The following is a 15,307-nucleotide window of genomic DNA, read 5'->3' on the forward strand; positions in this document are numbered from 1 at the left end:
AAAAAAAGAAAAGTGGTTGCCTGAGGAGGCCTTACAAACAGCTGAGAAAAGAAGAGAAGCGACAGGCAAAGGATAAAGGGAAAGATATACCCAAATGAATGCAGAGTTCCAGAGAAATATGACAGATAAGAAAGCCTTCTTAAGTTAACAATGCAAGGAAATAGAGGAAAACAATAGAATGGAAAAGACTAGAGCTCTCTTCAAGAAAATTGGAGATACCAAGGGAACATTTCATGCAAAGATGGGCACAAGAAAGGACAGAAATGGTATGGACCTAACAGAAGCAGAAGATATTAAGAAGAGGTGGCAAGAATACACAGAAGAACTGTACAAGAAACTCTTAAAGACTCAGATAAACACGATGGTGTGGTCACTCACCTAGAGGCAGACAGCCTGGAATGTAAAGTCAAGTGGGCCTTAGGAAGCATTACTACAAACAAAGCTAGTGGAGGTGATGGAATTCCAGCTGAGCTATTTCAAATACTAAAGGATGATGCTGTTAAAGTGCTGCACTCAATATGTCAACAAATTTGGAAAATTCAGCTGTGGCCACAGACTGTAAAAGGTTTGCTTTCATTCCAATTCCAAAGAAAGGCAATGCCAAAGAATGTTCAAAATACCATACAATTGTGCTCATTTCACATGCTAGCAAGTTAATGCTCAAAATCCTTCAAGTTAGGCTTCAACAGTATGTGAACTGAGAACTTCCATATGTACAAGCTGGAGTTAGAAAAGACAGAGGAACCAGAAATCAAATTGCTAACATCCACTGGATCATAGAAAAAGCAAGAGAATTAAAAGCAAAACAAAACAAAAAAACACCAGCTTCTTTGACTATACTAAAGCCTTTGACTGTGTAGATCACAACAAACTGTGGGAAATTCTTAAAGAGATGGGAATATCAGACTACCTTACCTGTCTCCTGAGAAACCTGTATGCTGGACTGCTGGGAGCCAGCACGGGAGTGCCCACCCATGACAAAGGTCATGCGGAGAGGCCTGATATGCAAAGGCGAGTCAGGGCTCAAGGGGCCCCCCTGGACCTGCCCGAGCATCTACGCCAAAACCAGAATCTGTTTTACTATTTTATGACTTTCACCAACTCTTCTGACATTAACGCAGGGCTATCCCCGACCACCTTTCTCTGTAAGAAAATCAACTTAAAATTCTAGTTAATATGTCTCCTGGGCATAATAGGAGTGTTTCAATTCAAACCCCTCTGATGACTTTCTAGCTTGCCTGACAGGTTTGTTCAGATTCACAGCCTCCCAACCATGAGAGGCATGGGAAGCTTAAGACATTCTAACAATGCAGAGCTTCTCAGAGAGTTAAAATTGTTAGAATAGAACTAGTAGAGGATTTCTTTGTTGAGTTAATGCTTGCTGCCAAGTTGCCATATCCCTTACCTACTGTGTCCCTGGGAGTGTATTGATTAATATTTTGATGTATAAAAATGTAAGTTGTAGCTTTAATGTTTGTAACCTTGGACCCTTGAGTTAATTCTTTTCTTGTTGTAGCCCACCACACTTTTGCCCTATAGGAATGCAACTTCATCTAATGCTTTCAGAGGGTGGCACCTGACTTTAGAATAATCACCTTTAGAGAAAAATAAGTTTTCTGAAGGGTCATAAAATGTTAACAGGCCTCCTGGCCTGAAGATGATGTAAATTACCTAAAACTTTTGCATATGATAAGTTTGCAGAAAGAAAGCTTGGCTTTGATAAGGATCAAGGACTGCTGACCTTGCATGACTCTACCCGCCACCCCCACCCCCACCCCCCCATTATCCTCTATGCACAACTTAAGGTATAAAAACTACTTTGGAAGATAAAGTGCGGGCCTTGCTCACCTAAGCTTGGTCTCCGCATGTCATTCTTTCTCTTTCCTTTTCCTATTCAGGCTGATTCCATGGAGCGCAGGGGCTCTCTGCATTCACTTTCCTGCCTGGGCTTCTAAGACCCACTCGAGAAGGTGCCTAAGGTGGGGCACCTCCCGCGATTTGAGAGGGCACCTGTAGCCTACGTGAACAGAGTAAGTCCCGTGCTGGGGCTTTATTGCAACAGTTAGAACTGGACATGGAATAACAAACTGGGAAAGGAGTACGTCAAGGCTGTATATTGTCTCCCTGCTTATTTCACTTCTCTGCCGAGTAAATCAGGCAAAATCACGAACTGGTTGACTTGCAAGCTGGAATCAAGATCGTCAGGAGAAATATCAACAACCTCAGATATGCAGATATCACTCTAATGGCAGAAAGTGAAGAGGAACTAAAGAGGTTCTTGGATGAAGCTCTTTAGTTAAAGAGGAGAGTGAAAAATCTGGCTTAAAACTCAACATTCAAAAAACTAAGATCATGGCATCCTGTTTTGTCACTTCATGGCAAATGAATAGGGGAAAAAGTGGAAACCATGACAGACTTTGTTTTCTTGGGCTCCAAAATCACTGCAGACGGTGACTGCAGCCATGAAATTTTTTTTAAAGTAGCTTTCTTCTTGGAAAGAAAGAAAGCTATGACAAAGCTAGACAGCATATTACAAAGCAGGGACATCACTTTGCTGACAAAAGTCTGTCTAGTCAAAGCTATGGTTTTTCCAGTAGTCATGTATGGATGTGGGAGTTGGACCACAAAGAAGGCTGAGCATTAGAGAACTGATGCTTTTGAATGGTGGTGCTGGAGAAGATTCTTGAGAGTCCCTTGGACTGCAAGGAGATCAAACAAGTCAATCCTACAGGAAATCAACCCTGAATATTCACTGGAAAGCCTGATGCTGAAGCTGAAGCCCCAGTACTTTGGCCACTTGATGTGAAAAGCTGACTCATTGGAAAAGACTGGGTAAGACTGCTGGGTAAGACTGGGTAAATGCTGGGTAAGACTAAGGGCAGGAGGAGAAGGAGGCGACAGCAGATTAAATGTCTATAAGGAAAATTGACGAATTTGTTGTGGGTGAAGTTGGCCAGTCTTTTTATTTATTGCTCACGTTCCTAGCTAAAAATGATCATGGTTTTCTGGGTCTGTTTCTGCGTCAGTAAATAGGGCACAATAGAATCTCACTCGCAGGTTTGTGGTGAGAAATTAGGGATGGGGAAAGGAAAGCACGGAGCTAGGGGCCTTGGACTTCCACGGGCGTTCTATAAATATTAATAGTTAAGAAATATTAGTAAAAATTAATGAATATATTACCTTTGCTATTATTATCCTCTCTCTCCCTCTGAACAGTTCCTAAGGGTACGCGGCTTTCTGAACAAAAGAGGGGTAAGTTCAAAGGCTCGAAGTTGAATGGAAAAGAAAGCGCCTCTCCTTGTGTCACATGGCTAGTCTCTAGGGAAGACGATTCTCGAAGTGTTTTTGGTCTATCCCTGTTAGGCGGAGCCTTCGGTGGGTTCTTCCAATGGGGATGCTAGAATTAAATATCCTTTGGGACTGGCAGGGCGCACAGGCGCCGTGGCCAATGAGGAGCGGCATAAGAGCAATGGAGGCGGGGAATAGGGCCACGCCCCCCGGAGCGCCGGGCATCTGGTCCTTAACTCCCGCCGGGAAAAGGTAGGGACATTTGGGACTCCGGGTTGCGGCGATGGCGCTTCGCTGGGGCATCGTGTCGGCTGGCCTTATCTCCAGCGACTTCACGACGATGCTGCGGATGCTGCCTCGCTCTGAGCACCAGGTCCTCCCTCTCTCCAGAGACCTGGGGAAGAGTGGGCGGGGGGTCTGAGGGAGGAGGGAACTAGGCTTCTGGACTTCCGAGCCCCACAAGGCCGTGAAACAACCTCAAAATCCGTATCGCTCTTTTCTCACCTCTGTCTTTTTAACACGAATTACGCGAGGTTTGGGAGAGTCTTGATCTGATTTGTTGTGTAAGGGAGACATTTAAATATTAGGGAGTTTAATAATCGGGGTTGAATAATCGTCTGCCTCAGATCTCTTTTTCCCAAACCCAGGTGTCCAGCCCCCGGTCACCTCATCCCCCAGGACCGCATCCCCCGTCCCCCGTTATGGGAGTTATCAATTTCTCCATCCCCACGGAGGCCTTCTCCATCACCTCACTCCCATCTACCCGTCTTCCTTACCTGCCCCAGCCCCTCCAGTCTGACTCAGATGTCCCTCTAGGTAGTGGCGGTAGCGGCCCGTGACCTGAGCCGGGCGAAGGAGTTTGCTAAGAAACACGACATCCCCAAGGCCTATGGATCCTATGAGGAACTGGCCAAGGACCCCGACGTGGGTGAGTGGCCCGGGCGGCGGCGGGGGAGAGGGGGCGTCACCGGGGGTGCTGCCTTCAGGCTGCTCCGTAAAAGAAGCGAGGCTCTGCGCGATAAGCCAATCCCTCTGGGCGCCCGAAAGGACTCTGGGCTGGGAGACGGGACGATAGGATCCGGTTTCGTCTGAAATTATCTGTCCGGCATGAAATAAAGAGTAGGGGCCACACCTCCGCGGTAAAGGCAGGGCTTGAATTTCTGAGCGAGGCCTTTCAGGTTTTAAATACGACCCGTGTGGCTCGGGCTTCTGCGTTCCAGAGGAGCCTGGATGGAGAGGCAGGGCAGCGTAGTTGGACAACAGCCTGGCTCTGGAGTCAGATTGGCTGAGTGGGCATTTTCCCCTCTTCTGCTTGCCCTTCTCAGGTTCCTCATTTTTGAAACGGGCAAAATAATAATCCTACTTCTTGGTGGTGTTGTGAGGACTAAGTGAGTGAATACGATAATTTCAGAAGACTGGAAATAATCTGAAGGAAATAGAGTGATAGTAGAGAATGGTTTTATTGTTTAGTCGCTAAGTAGTGACCAACCCTTTTGTGACCCTGCCAGGCTCCTCTGTCCATGGGATTCTCCAGGAAGGAATACTGGAGTGGGTTGCCATTCCTTCTCCAGGAGCTCTTCCTGACCCAAGGATCGAACCTGAGTTGCCTGCATTGGCAGGCGGATTCTTTGCCTCTAAGCCATCAGGGAAGCCCTTCAGTTCAGTTCAGTCGTTCAGTCCTGTCCGACTCTGTGACCCCATGGACTGCAGCATGCCAGGTTTCTCTGTCCATCGCCAACTCCCAAAGCTTACTCAAACTCATGTCCATTGAGTTGGTGATGCCATCCAACCACCTCATCCTCTGTGGTCCCCTTCTCCTCCTGCCTTCAGTCTTTCAATCAGCATCAGGGTCTTTTCCAATGAGTCAGTTCTTTGCATCAGGTGGCCAAAATATTGGAGTTTCAGCTTCAGCATCAGTCTTTCCAATGAATATTCAGGACTAATTTCCTTTAGGATGGACTGGTTGGAGCTCCTTGCTGTCCAAGGGACTCTCAAGAGTCTTCTCCAACACCACAGTTCAAAAGCATCCATTCTTCGGGACTCAGCTTTCTTTATGGTCCAACTCTCACATCCATACATGACTACTGGAAAAACCATAGCTTTGACTAGATGGACGTTTGTTGGTGAAGTAATGTCTCTGCTTTTTAATATGCCATCTAGGTTGGTCATAACTTTTCTTCCAAGGAGCAAGCATCTTTTAATTTCATGGCTGCAGTCACCATCTGCAGTGATTTTGAATCTCCCCAAAATAAAGTCTGTCACTATTTCCAGTGTTTCCCCATTTTCCATGAACTGATGGGACTGGATGCCATGACCTTAGTTTTCTGAATGTTGAGTTTTAAGCCAACTTTTTAACTTTCCTCTTTCACTTTCATCAAGAGGCTCTTTAGTTCTTTGCTTTCTGCCATAAGTGTGGTGTCATCTGCATATCTGAGGTTATTGATATTTCTCCCTGCAATCTTGATTCCAGCTTGTGCTTCATCCAGTCCAGAATTTCTCGTGATGTACTCTGCATATAAGTTAAATAAGCAGGGTGACAATATACAGCCTTGACATACTCCTTTCCCAATTTGGAACCAGTCTGTTGGTCCATGTCGAGTTCTAACTGTTATTTCTTGACCTGCATACAGATTTCTCAAGAGGCAGGTCAGGTGGTCTGGTATTCCCAGCTCTTTAAGAATTTTCCAGTTTGTTGTGATCCATACAGTCAAAGGCTTTGGCTTAGTCAATAAAGCAGAAGCCCTTAGCACCGTCCAAATGGGAAGCTAGAGTTTGACCACTGCGGTAGGACTTCCTACCTGCTTGGAGGAACACAGGCTCCAGGAAGCTTGGGGGCGGGGCCTCTAAACGGTGGGCGGTGCCGGAGGTCTCAGTGGGTGGGGCTATTGATCTCTACCTTTCTCCTCCCGCCATAGAGGTGGCCTACATTGGCACCCAGCACCCCCAGCACAAGGCCGCAGTGTTACTCTGCCTGACAGCGGGCAAGGCTGTGTTGTGCGAAAAGCCCATGGGTGTGAACGCCGCGGAAGTGCGCGAAATGGTTGCTGAGGCCCGATCCCGAGGCCTCTTCTTTATGGAGGTGAGGGTGGAGGGCCCTTCCAATATCCCACATTAGAGCTACTTGCTATGGCTAAACGTGATTGTCGGTCAACAGTTTTGGAGGAACACAAGGGTGGATTGCCAAGAGTTAAGATGACTACAAAATGAACCAGGGTCCTTGTGTTTGTCGGGATGCCGTTGAGCTATGTCAGGGAATCTACTAGCAACATCTCCCCATGGGTGGGAGCCATTGCTTTTGGCCCTTAGCAAACATGGCCGCCTGAAGGATTGTGCGTCAGCGTCTCCAAAAAAAGATGCCGATAGTGAAAGGAGCACAAAAACCGCAATGGGCTTAGTTTGGGTGGATTTACAAAGTTAGAGATCCGAAGTAGCAAGGAACCCCCTACCAAACCTCAGTGTCAAACTGCCTTTGTTTTTACCCTTATCAGACTTGGCTACCTATAGGGACTTCTGACATCTTGCAAATTGCCAGTAATTAAAATGGCCACCAACACCAATGGCTAATGCCAGAAGTTAAGATGGCCACCACATGACACCATCCGCCCCACCACCACCCCAAGCTTTTTTCATGTTAAGGAGTATTATGGTTCTTTTTCCTTTTTGGCCACACCAAGAGGCATGTGGAACTTTCCTGAATAGGGATGGAACCTGTGCCCCCTTTGGAAGCCCAGTGTCTTAACTGCTGGACCACCACCAGGGAAGTCTGAGTATTATGGTTTTTAAACATTTTGCTGTAGGTTCTGCCAGTAGTCACAATAGCTCTTACTTCCCCATGTTCTGTCTAGTTATCATACGCTCAGTATTGCTGAGCCTCCTAGACTGCAAAGTTCTATGTGCCCAAGAAGTAGTCGAGATAGCAGTGCCAAAATTCTGTGAATTTATTATTTCTTCATTTTTATTGGCACCTAATGTGTACCAGATTCAATCCTAGGAACTGGGGATTCATAACATACAAGACAGAGGCTCAGTTTTCAAGGAGCTAAAGATCACTTTAGGTCATGGAAAAGGGGTAACCCCAATGTCCATGGACATGGGCTTTTGTGGACATAGGACTGAGCTGTTCATGGAGCACAGACACCCTGTCCCAACTTGGGTGATGATCAAGGTTTCTTGTGGGTAGAGGCCAGAGAGGGAAAACAGAGTTAAGACTTAAAACAAGAATTTGCAGATTTCATTTCATTAGTATGAAATTTTGGAGAAGGCAATGGCACCCCACTCCAGTACTCTTGCCTGGAAAATCCCATGGACGGAGGAGCCTGGTAGGCTGCAGACCATGGGGTCGCGAAGTGTCGGACACGACTGAGCGACTTCACTTTCACTTTTCCCTTTCATGCATTGGAGAAGGAAATGGCAACCCACTCCAGTGTTCTTGCCTGGAGAATCCCAGGGACGGGGGAGCCTGGTGGGCCACCGTCTATGGGGTCGCACAGAGTCGGACACGACTGAAGCGACTTAGCAGCAGCAGCAGCAGTATGAAATTTATCTTGGACAGGTCAAGATTTCTGGCTTTAGAGTCAGAGGACTCTAGATTCCAGTTGCCCAGTTCCTAGCTCTGTGACCCTGGGCAAATAATTTGATTCAACTGAGCCTTAGTTTTCTGATTTAAAAAATGGACATAATGATAGCTATCTGGCAGAGATGTTGGGAGAACTCATTATGCACAGCATGTACATATTGTCTTGCTCATAATATATACCCAACAAATGCAAGCTGACGTTAGGCAATGGGGAGCAACAGAAGGGGACTGGGCAGGGGTGAGACAGGGTCAGCTCTTAGAGAAGGAAAGATCCCTCTGGGCCATGTGGGGATTGGACTGGAGCGGAGAGACTGGGCGTGTTAATTTGCCAGGGCTCCTATAATAAAGTGCTACTAACGGACCAGGTGGCTAAAACAACAGAGATTTCTTTTCCCATATTTCTGGGGAGTTCTTTGGTGGCCTAGTGGTTAGGATTCTGGGCTTTCACTACAGTGGCCTGGGTTTAAAACTGTGATCCCGCAAGCCTCATGGTGAAGCCCCCCCAAAAAAATAATAAAATTTTTTAGAAATAAAAAAATAATAAAATTTTTAAAAATAAATATTTTCTCGTACTCTGGAGGCTAGAGAAGTCAAGGTGTCAGCAGGGTTGGCTCCTCCTGAGGCTTCTCTCTGTGACTTGCAGATGGCAGCCTCCTCCCTGTGTCTACACATGGTCTTCCCTCTGGGCAGAGTTGTGTCCTAACTTCCTCTTCTTCTAAGGACACCAGTCCTATTGGATGAGGGCCCACCTTAATGGCCTCATTTTCACTTAATTACCTCCTTAAAAAACCCCACCTCCAGGAACTTCCCTGGCAGTCCTGTGATCAAGACACCATGCTTCCAATGTAGGGGGCGCATGTTTAATCCCTGGTCAAGGAAATAAGATCCTACATGCCACGAGATGTGGCAAAACACACACACACACACATATACACACACCAAATACTTCACATTAGGGGGTTCTGGGGAGGGGTTGGGCCTCAACATGAATTTGGTGGGGAGACAATTCAGCCCGTGACATTGGGGGACTGGTGTAATGGTTCAAATAAGGAAGGACAAGGCCGGCCTTGGGGCTGCAGGACTGGAGAGGAGAGAAGGTGGCAGAGAGGGTCAGGCTAGACACAGCTTGGGGACTGCCAGGCTGTGGAAGGAAGACAGAGGGGCCTTGTTTGGGGAGCGGTGGGTACCCACTCAAGACTGAGTCCTCAAAGAGAGAAAAACTGGTTAACTTTTGGGTCCTGATCGTTTTCCTTCTCTTCCTGCATCCTGCTTTCTTCCCTCTGTGGTCTGCAGGCCATCTGGACCCGGTTCTTCCCTGCTGTAGAGGCTCTGAGGTCTGTCCTGGCCCAGGGAACTCTGGGGGACCTTCGGGTGGTTCGGGCAGAATTTGGGAAGAATCTCACCCACGTACACCGGGCCACAGACTGGGCCCAGGCGGGAGGTGGCTTGTTAGACCTTGGCATCTACTGCCTCCAGTTCATCTCCATGGTCTTCGGTGGGCAGAAGCCAGAGAAGATTTCAGCTGTGGGAAGGCGCCATGAAACAGGTACGGTCTATCCTGGACTTGGTTGGTTGGTTGGTCAGGTCACTAAGTTGTGTCCAATTCTGCAAGCCCATGGACCGTAACATGCCAGGTTCCTCTGTCTATGGGATTCTCCAGGCAAGGAATACTGGAGTGGATTGCCACTTCCTTCTTCAGGGGATCTTCCTGGACCAGGGATCGAACCTGTGTCTCCTGCAATGGCAGGTGGGTTCTTTACCACTGAGCCACCAGGGAATATCCTGGACTAATAGGAGTGGATCCTCTCTTACTGGGAGCAGTGAACTGGGGATAAGTCTCCTCCCTGATGAGTATCAGGTTAGACAGCTAGAGAAACTTCCCACATGAAGCCACCCAAGCTACCCCCAGCCTGGGCCCAGAGTTGAGAATGTGAGCAGGGTCTGTGCTGGGACTTTGCTGTGTGATGTTGGCCAAGGGACACAACATCTCTGAGTCTTAATCAGTTACCAACTAGTTACCTAATTAGTTTTAATTAAGTAAAATGTCAATAATAGAGTTATCATAAGGAGTTAATGAAGTAATTTTTGAAGCAAATGGTAAGCAGTTATTGAATATAAACAATTATTATTTTTTGCATTTGTCTCAGTTAGCCTTTGCTGCATAACAAACTACCCTAGAGCTTAGCAACCTTAAATAACAATCATTTATTAGCTTGTGATCCTGTGGGTCGGCAATTTGGGCTGGGCTCAGCTTGAGTGGTTCTTCTGCTAGTCTTAGTCGTGTAGCTGCAGTTGGCGGGCTGTCCCACTGGAGCTGGATGCTCCAGGATGGCCTCACTATGTCTTGCAGGTGTTCGTCATTCTATGGGGAGCCTTGGTTCTCCTTCACATGGCCTCTCCTGCTGGCTAACTCAGGTTCATTCATATGGTGGTCTCAGAGTTCCAGGTGGAGCAACAGGAAGGTGGACCTCAGCATGCAAACACTTTTCAGACCTTTGCTTCTACCATATTTGCCACTGTTCCATGGCCCAACATCAGCTCAGATTTCAGAGGTGGGCAAATAGACTTTACCTCCTGATGGAAGAAGCTACTGCAAAGAGGCGCTCATAGAGGAACAAGAGGAATTGCTGTGGCCATCTTTGCAAACTGCAGAAAGCAATGAATAGCCAGGAAATTAGTACATGAGAGGAAGGTCACTCTTTAGAAAAACTGTCTCCGTCTAACATCTGGCCAGTTCCTAGGCTAAATAGTAGTTATAAAAACAGATCCTGTTTACTAAGTGCTACCTTAATAGATATTAAGGTTATTATAGATTATAACTTTAGGGTTATTATAGATATGACCTTTCTGATATATTAAAGTTGTCTCCATTTTACATATTAGGAAACTGAAGTGCAGAGAGGGGTAGTGATTTATCCAGGGTCACACAGCAGACCTGGGATAAGAACTTGGGCTTAAAAGAGTGAGTCAGGGGACTTGCCTAGCAGTCCAGCGGTTGGGACTCTGCATTTCCACTGCAGGGGCCTACAGGTTTGATTTCTGGTCAGATAATTAGGCTCCCCCATGCCACATGGTGGAACTAGGATCCCAAGTTCCAAAAAGAGAGAGGGCTGAGTCAGTAGACTCCTCCATCTGTGGCCTGCCTGATGTGGAACCAGGCTAGTACTTTACCTGCTGTGTTTAATTTTTAACTAATGCTTATATATCACTTATTGTCATCTAAATAGTCTTCTAAGTACATTGTGCATTTTATAGCACTTAATGTAATACCTGAAATGGCCTTATGAGGCAAATTCTCTTATTATCCCCATTTCAGAGATCAGGTAACTGATTCTCACAAACCTATACAACAGGTATTTACAATGGAGGAAACTGAGGCTTAGAGAGGTGAAGTCTCTCTCTCTTTACTTTTTTAGCATATTTTTATTTATTTATTTAGATTACATCTTTACTGTGATATAATTCACATACCATACAATTTATTCATTGAAAGTATATAATTAAAAAAAATTAAAAAAGAAAGTATATAATTTTGTGGCTTTAGTATAGTCACAGAGTTGTGCATTTATCACTATAATCAATTTTTAAATTAATTTTTATTGAAGTATAGGTGATTTTATGGGATTTTCTAGGTGGCTCTAGTGGTAAAGAACCTGCCTGCCAGTGCAGGAGACAGAAGAGATGTGGGTTCGACCCCTGGGTCAGGAAGATCCCCTGGGGGAGGACATGGCAATCCACTGCAGTATTCTTGCCTAGATAATCCCATGGACAGAGAAGCCTGCCAGACTACAGTCACAAAGAGTTTGACACAATCAAAGCAACTTAGCACACACGTGCATGCATTATACAGCAAATGTAGCATGGAGACATAGTCGATTTACAATATTGTGTTAGTTTCAGGTATATAGCAAAGTGATTCAGTTATGCGTATACTATAGCCACTCTTTTTAGATTCTTTTCCCATATAGGTTATTGCAGAGTATTGAGTGGAGTTCCCTGTGCTATTTGGTAGATTCATATTAGTTATCTATTTTATGTAGTGTGTATATGTTGATCCCAATCTCTCCCACTTTATCTCTCCTGAAGTGTAATCAATTCTAGAATATTTTCATTACTCAAAAAAACAAAAACAAAACCCACCAATTTTCCCAGGCCCCTGAGCCCTAACCAACCACAAATCTGCTTTGTGGTTCTATGGATTTGCCAAATATTATTCTTGCCTGGAAATTCCAAGGACACAGGCGCTCGTCACGCTACAGTCCACGAGAGTCACAAAGTGTCAGACACGACTGAGTACATGAAGCCAGACATTTCATATGAATGGAATCCTGCAACGTGTGACTTTTGTGTCTGGCTTCTTTCATTTGACATGTTTTCAGGGTTCGTCCATGTGGTAGGACATATCACTACTTCCGGCTTCAGTCATATTAAAGATGAAATCTCAGGACTTCCTTGGTGGTCCAGTGGCTAAGACTCTGCGCTCCCAGTGCAGGGGGCTGGGGTTCAATCCCTGGTCAGGAAACTGGATTTCCGTATGAGGCATCTAAACATTTCACATGCTGCAACTTAAAAGAGCCCACATGCTGCAACTAAGACTCAGTGCAACCAAATAAATACTTACAATTTAGGGAAAAAAAGATACCTTGCCCAAAGTTCTTCAGACGGGACTTTTTTTTTTTTGGTTGTGCTGGGGCCTCACTGCTGCTCAGGCTTTCCCTGGTGGCAGCGACTGAGGCTACTCTGTACTCACAGTGTGGGTTTCCTGTTGCGGTGGCTTCACTTGTGGAGCACTGGCTCCAGGACACGCAATAGCTTCAGCACGTGGTTCAGCAGTTGTGGCGCACGGGCTCAGTTGCGTCGCAGCTTGTGCGGTTTTCCCAGACCAGGGATCGAATCTGTTTCTCCGGCATTGGCAGGCGGACTCTACCAATGAGCCTCCAGGGAAGCACTCAGGCAGGATGTGAGGCCAGGCTTGCCCTTGTCCTGTGCCTTCCCCAGGTGTGGACGACACTGTCACTGTGATACTCCAGTACCCAGGAGGGGTCCATGGCAGCTTCACCTGCAGCATCTCTGCCCAGCTCTCCAACACGGTGTCTGTGAGTGGTACCAAGGGCATGGCCCAGGTGAGGCACGGTTGGCTGAGCTGGGATGGCTCCAAGTACTGGGAACCAGGGCCCTTAGCGAGAGGAATAGGCCAGTCGTGGCTGTTGGAGATGGATGGGGACTGAATGTACCTCTTCCCACACCATTGATAAGAAATTCATCCTCAGCTACTAGGCCATGGGATGGAGTTTGGACCTCCAGGCTCCTTCCTGAGGGTGAACCCATTGGTCTGTCAAAAGTCCTTAGTCCTTTCTTGGGAGAAACCAGTTCTTAGTCACCACCCTCTGAGAGCAGCTATAACCTTTGGAATTGCACTCAGGACAGAATACAGGCATTATCAAATGGCAGCTTCATGGGGCTTCCTGGAGCCATGTTGCTAGAAAGAAATTCTATTCTCAGCAGAAGAATTTGTACCTTGCCCCAAACTGGAACTGCAGAATCTGCCCCAGCTGTATCTCTGTATTTCCATTTTGACTTAGACTTGGGTATGGGAATAATTTAGGCTTCCCCAGGGGCTAAAACAAAATGGATAAGCAGGTGATGGGTTGTCTCTGCTCCTCCTTGCAAAGGGGGATTCCACAGAGGCAATGATAATCTGTCTTCATGGCCTGAGCACAGGGTTACAGAAAGGTTTGTTCCTGGGGAAATGAACAGACAAGACAGTCTTGTACTGTGGCAGTCCTGATGCTAAGAAATAATCCTCCAGCAACCAGGGCAGGGCTAGGTTGGGTGGGGACCCAAACCCTTCCTGAGGATGGCGGGTGATCGGTGCTTAACTGACAAGAGAGAGCTCCTGAGCAGCCCTGTTGGTGAGGGTGGTGGGACCACCTCTTATCTCTTCTCTCAGCTCCTCGACCCCTGCTGGAGCCCAACAGAGCTGGTGGTGAAGGGGGAGCATAAGGAGTTCCCACTGCCTCCAGCCCCAGGCAAGGAGTTCAATTTTACAAATGGAATGGGCATGAGTTATGAGGCCAAGCATGTCCGGGAATGCCTGCAGAAAGGTAAGCATGTGGAGAACAGGGGTGGGAAGGCGGGAGGGTAGCAGGGCAAGCCTGGTAGTGGAGGTGGGTATCCTCTCTACTCATCCACTCAAGCAACTGTTTAGAACTACATCTCCCAGGACCTCCTGTGGCATCCATATGTTAGAACCATGAATTAGTGTGCCTCATGGGATTCTGGGAATTGTAGTTCTTTTGGTCTTCGGGGATATGAGTAGGAGGATGTCCCTAACTGCACTCTCTCCCAGGCCTGAAGGAAAGTCCTGTGATTCCTCTGGTGGAAAGTGAGCTCCTGGCTGACATCCTTGAGGAGGTGAGGAAGGCCATTGGAATCACCTTCCCCCAAGACAAACACTGATGTATGCTCTGAACAAATAAAGACATGCTGGGAATTCTTTGGCTGTCCAGTGGTCAGGACTCGGCACTGTCACTTCTGGGGCCTGGGTTCAATCCCTGGTCAGAGAACTAAGATCTTGTAAGCCTCAGGGCATGGCAAAGTAAATACAAAAATTAAATAAAATAAATAATAAAGTTGTGTTTCCACAGAGATCTTGGCAGTGGTGGTTCGATAGGAGCTGGAGAGAGCCCACCATCAAAGAGGTCACTAGAGCATAAATTGGTTGGAAGGATGAGAGTGGGGGAAGGTGGGGTCAGGACCGTATTTCCCACAAGCTCTTGGAACAGACATGTGTGGGAAGATCCACAATTTGCCTGCCTCAGCCTGTGTGACCTTGGCTGGGGAATAGTGTATGGGTAGAAGGTGTCCCTAACTGCACCCTCCCTAGCCTCTCTCTTTGTCTCGTCATCAGGAAATGGGAGATACCACACTAAACACCCTCTGGTGAGGATTAAATGGGCCCTAGCACACAGTAGATTCTCTGTAGATGTTAGCCAATGGCCCTTCACTTTGAGGTCAGGCCTCCAGAAGCTCCAGGCTCCCATTAAGGTATAGAGAATCACGGGACTTCCCTGGTGGTCCAGTGGTCAAGATACCATGCTCCCAATGCAGGGGGCCTGGGTTCAATCCCTGGTCAGGGAACTAGATCCCAAATGCCGCAACTAAGAGTTCATATGTAGCAACTAAAGATTTTGCATGCCACAATGAAGATCAAAGATCTCAAGTTCCAAAACTAAGACATGGCACAGCCCAATAAACGAATAAGTAAAATATTCAAAACAAGGGGCTTTGCTGGTGGTCCAGTGGTAAGACTTCACCTTTCAATGCAGGGGTTCTGGGTTCGATCGTCAATTGTGGAGCTAAGATCCACATGCCTCACGGCCAAAACAAACAAACAACAATAAAAACGTAAAACAGAAGCAATATTGTAATAAATCCAGTAAA

General features: G+C 46.7%; 1 protein-coding gene across 1 annotated transcript; it reads left to right on the forward strand.

Moving 5' to 3' along the window:
- The first annotated feature begins 3,480 nt into the window (after positions 1-3,480).
- On the forward strand, positions 3,481-14,512 carry DHDH (dihydrodiol dehydrogenase). The gene is made up of 7 exons (XM_061388952.1): positions 3,481-3,661; positions 4,105-4,216; positions 6,204-6,367; positions 9,158-9,410; positions 12,863-12,987; positions 13,815-13,968; positions 14,214-14,512. Exons 1-7 carry the CDS (start codon positions 3,572-3,574, stop codon positions 14,321-14,323), a joined length of 1,008 nt encoding a protein of 335 aa, XP_061244936.1. The 5' UTR covers positions 3,481-3,571; the 3' UTR covers positions 14,324-14,512.
- Positions 14,513-15,307: the final 795 nt, after the last annotated feature.

This window comes from Bos javanicus, chromosome 18, assembly GCF_032452875.1.
Source record: "Bos javanicus breed banteng chromosome 18, ARS-OSU_banteng_1.0, whole genome shotgun sequence".
Lineage (NCBI taxonomy): Eukaryota > Metazoa > Chordata > Mammalia > Artiodactyla > Bovidae > Bos > Bos javanicus.